This window comes from Octopus bimaculoides, chromosome 10 (assembly GCF_001194135.2).
Source record: "Octopus bimaculoides isolate UCB-OBI-ISO-001 chromosome 10, ASM119413v2, whole genome shotgun sequence".
Taxonomy (NCBI): Eukaryota; Metazoa; Mollusca; class Cephalopoda; order Octopoda; family Octopodidae; genus Octopus; species Octopus bimaculoides.
Genome location: NC_068990.1, coordinates 50,802,963 through 50,806,446, shown reverse-complemented (window position 1 = coordinate 50,806,446; position 3,484 = coordinate 50,802,963). Strand labels below are relative to the sequence as shown.

General features: G+C 45.2%; 1 protein-coding gene across 1 annotated transcript; it reads left to right on the top strand.

Moving 5' to 3' along the window:
• The first annotated feature begins 661 nt into the window (after positions 1–661).
• On the top strand, positions 662–1,369 carry LOC106875253 (uncharacterized). Its single transcript, XM_014923321.1, has one exon. The coding sequence runs from the start codon at positions 662–664 to the stop codon at positions 1,367–1,369; it is 708 nt and encodes a 235-aa protein (XP_014778807.1).
• Positions 1,370–3,484: the final 2,115 nt, after the last annotated feature.

Sequence of the window (3,484 nt, the reverse complement as noted above, 5' to 3'; positions counted from 1 at the left end):
CATATATATATATTATATATATTGTAACGGACATCTTATAGCCTTAGATTGAATTAGTTAAGATTTCATAATAGCAAATATTAGATTGATAGCTCCCTTAGTGAAAACCTTAAATTGGCGCCCTTTTTGTAAATCAGCAGCAGAATTTCACCATAGCTAAAAATAGATCGTCTACCTCGCTGCTAACTATAAATACAACACGGAACAGTAGATGGACAGTCTGAATCTAGTTTCTGACTCGAACATATGAAAAGTGGTTTTAACTGCTATCAACTCAACCAAGATATGCAACAACCCAGAACAGCGGTTTTCACTGCTATCAACCAAGCTGAACCAAATACATGCTTTCTCTGCATATAACTCGTAGCTAGTTATACACATTTGTAATGTAGTAATATGTTCTGATGTCCGATCAGCGCAGTATCATTTATGCTAAATAAATGAAATTATACTCTGATTACCGAGTCTCTGCAGTTTATTCAAACCCAACAGACGAATTCACAATGACAGGATACATATCCACTACAAAATGGTGACCCTGACTTAAGCAAGAAACACAGCCTTCATCAAAGTTTACTCGACACCACTAGAATACTGATCTCCGTACCTACAGCAATAACCATCCAACCATATCCGAAGAACCACACCAACTCACCATATCATGAACTCCAGCACACAGAACTACAATTTCCAGGCTGCAATCTCCATCAAAGTACCACTCTTTTCGACTCTTGATCCTCCATTGTGGTTCTGTTATATCGTGGCCCAGTTTGCTTCGAGCCGCATTACAAGCAATGCCACTCGCCTCACACATATTATCGGGTCCTTATCACCCGAAATCCTGAATGAGGTCCGCGAACTTATCATGGCTCCTCCCGACACGGTATCATTTGATACCTTCAAAACTACGCTGCTCACCAGGATGGAAGAGTCTCAACAAAAGCGTCTCTGCCAGCTACTTCTCACAGAAGAATTAGGGGACAAGAAGCCCTCCCAGCTCTTGCGACAAATGAAGCAACTCATGGGAGATGATAATCTACCCAACAGAGTGTTGAAGCAGCTCTTTCGACAACATTTGCCATCTAATACACAAGTGGTCCTCACTGCCACCAAAGACAGCAAGTCAGTGGTGGAACTCACTGAATTAGCCGACCGCATTGCCGATGTCCCACGCAGTTGTCCGTCCCTGTCAGCAGTTGTAACAGCAGCTCCACCAACCAATCCTTTCCCGCCTTCCACCAGCGCAACAGATCTGGCCGAACTACAAGCTTTAATGACAGAGCAGGCATCACAGATACAGCTCCTGACAACGAAAATACAAGCCTTATCATACAACAGGCACCACCACAGCAACAGTCCCGTACGATGATCTGGAAGACGTTCTAGAAGTCCAAGTTCATCCCGTAATTCAAATGGCATTTGCTGGCATCACCACAAGTTTGGAGCACAGGTGAACCGATGCACAAGACCCTGTTCATTTTCACTTTCTCATTTGGGAAACAATTCCACCAGAAATTGAACGCGGCTGCAGTTCCTGGTTTACATCTGCAAAGTCGCCTGTTTTTCAGAAATGACCGCCTCACAGGCAAGCATTTCCTGGTCGATACCGGTGCAGAAGTTAGCATCCTTCCTGTTTCTTATGTTACTGGAAAGCGAAGTGCAACATCCTTCTGTCTCCAAGCTGTCAACCAATCATTGATCCCTACTTACGGCGAGCAGTCTCACACTAGATTTATGTCTACACCGCACTTTCCAGTGGGTATTCATAGTAGCCAAGCTACCAACCCCTATTCTCGGAGCCGATTTCCTTCACCATTTTGGCCTACTTGTAGACCTCAAACGACAGAGACTTGTAGACAGCATTACGAAATTTACTGTGCTTGGTATTACCGCCAGTATAGCCACAGTGAGCCCTACAATACTACAGACAACATCCACACGTCACAGCAACATCCTCCAGGAATACCCGGATGTCGCCTGACCTGTATTTCACAACCAGCTGATCAAACACGAGGTCACCCATCACATTATGACCCGCGGTCCACTCGTCGCTGCACACCCTCGCCGACTTGCACGAAATCGCCTCAAGGCAGTAAAATGCGAATTCCAACACATGCTAGACCTTGGCATCATCTGTCCATCTAGCAGTAACTGGTCGTCTCCAATACATTGTGTGCCCAAAAAAGGTTCCAACGACTGTCGCATCTGCGGGGATTACAGAGCATTGAATAGCTGCATGGCTCCAGACTCCTATCCAGTCCCCCACCTGCATGATGTGTCAAGCTCATTACATGGAACTAGCATGTTTTTCAAAAATCGACCTGGTTAGGGCATACAATCAGATCCCAGTGGAACCTGCCAATGTACCAAAAACAGCATTCACGACTCCTTTTGGACTGTTTGAATTTCTGCGTATGCCATTCGGCTTACGCAACGCAGCACAAACTTTCCAAAGATTCATCGACACAGTGACCAGAGGCTTACCTTTTGTTTATGCATACATAGATGACCTTCTCGTAGCCAGTAGCTCCCATGAAGAACATGTACAACACCTCTATCTCTTGTTCCAGTGCCTTAGACAATATGGCATTGTCATTAACCCTGGCAAATGTTTGTTCAGAGTCACGTCCGTTGAATTTCTCAGACACACGGTTGACAAAGATGGCATTCGCCCCCTACCGGAGAAAGTGAAAGCTATCACAGATTTTCCAGCACCCACATCTCTGCGGAAATTACGAGAATTTCTTGGTCTCATTAATTTTTATAGGCGTTTCATCCTGCGCTGCTCTGACATAGCACAACACCTTACAGATTTACTGCGAGACCGGTCGACCAAAAATGCCAACATTACCCTCAGCGACGAACAGTTAGCATCAGCATTCAACTACCTAAAAGAAGCATTGTCCGATGCCACTATGTTAGCATACCCAAAACCGGACGCTCCTTTAACTTTGTTAGTCGATGCATCTGCTTCCAGAGTTGGAGGCGTACTCCAACAGCTCACTCATGGATCTTGGCAACCTATATCTTTTTTTTCTAAGCGGTTAGGAAGGTCGTGTATTTTCGGTGTATACTGACCACAAACCACTTGTCTACGCATTCCATGCAAAACCTGATCGCCATTCACCCAGAGAAGTCAGGCATTTAGACTTCATATCGCAATACACCACTGACATCAGACACATAAGTGGTGTAAACAACTCAGCAGCTGATGCCCTGTCCCGAATGGAGATAAATGCTATTCACAGCCCTGCTCAGATCAACCTCCAACAGATTGCCGCAGACCAAAAGTATGATGAACAGCTACAACGGCTACGAAATTCGTCATCCTTGAAATTCCAACAATCTCTACTACCCTCTTCTGCTGAACATATTTGGTGTGATGTATCCACCGGCCACGAATGACCCTCCAAAGTACAGACGTGACGTTTTCTCCGCTCTGCATTCACTAGCACATCCCGGCGTCCGCGCTACACAAAAACTC

Excerpts from the sequence above, each read along its gene's own strand:
- LOC106875253 (XM_014923321.1), top strand. The coding sequence starts at position 662 with ATGAACTCCAGCACACAGAACTACAATTTCCAGGCTGCAATCTCCATC.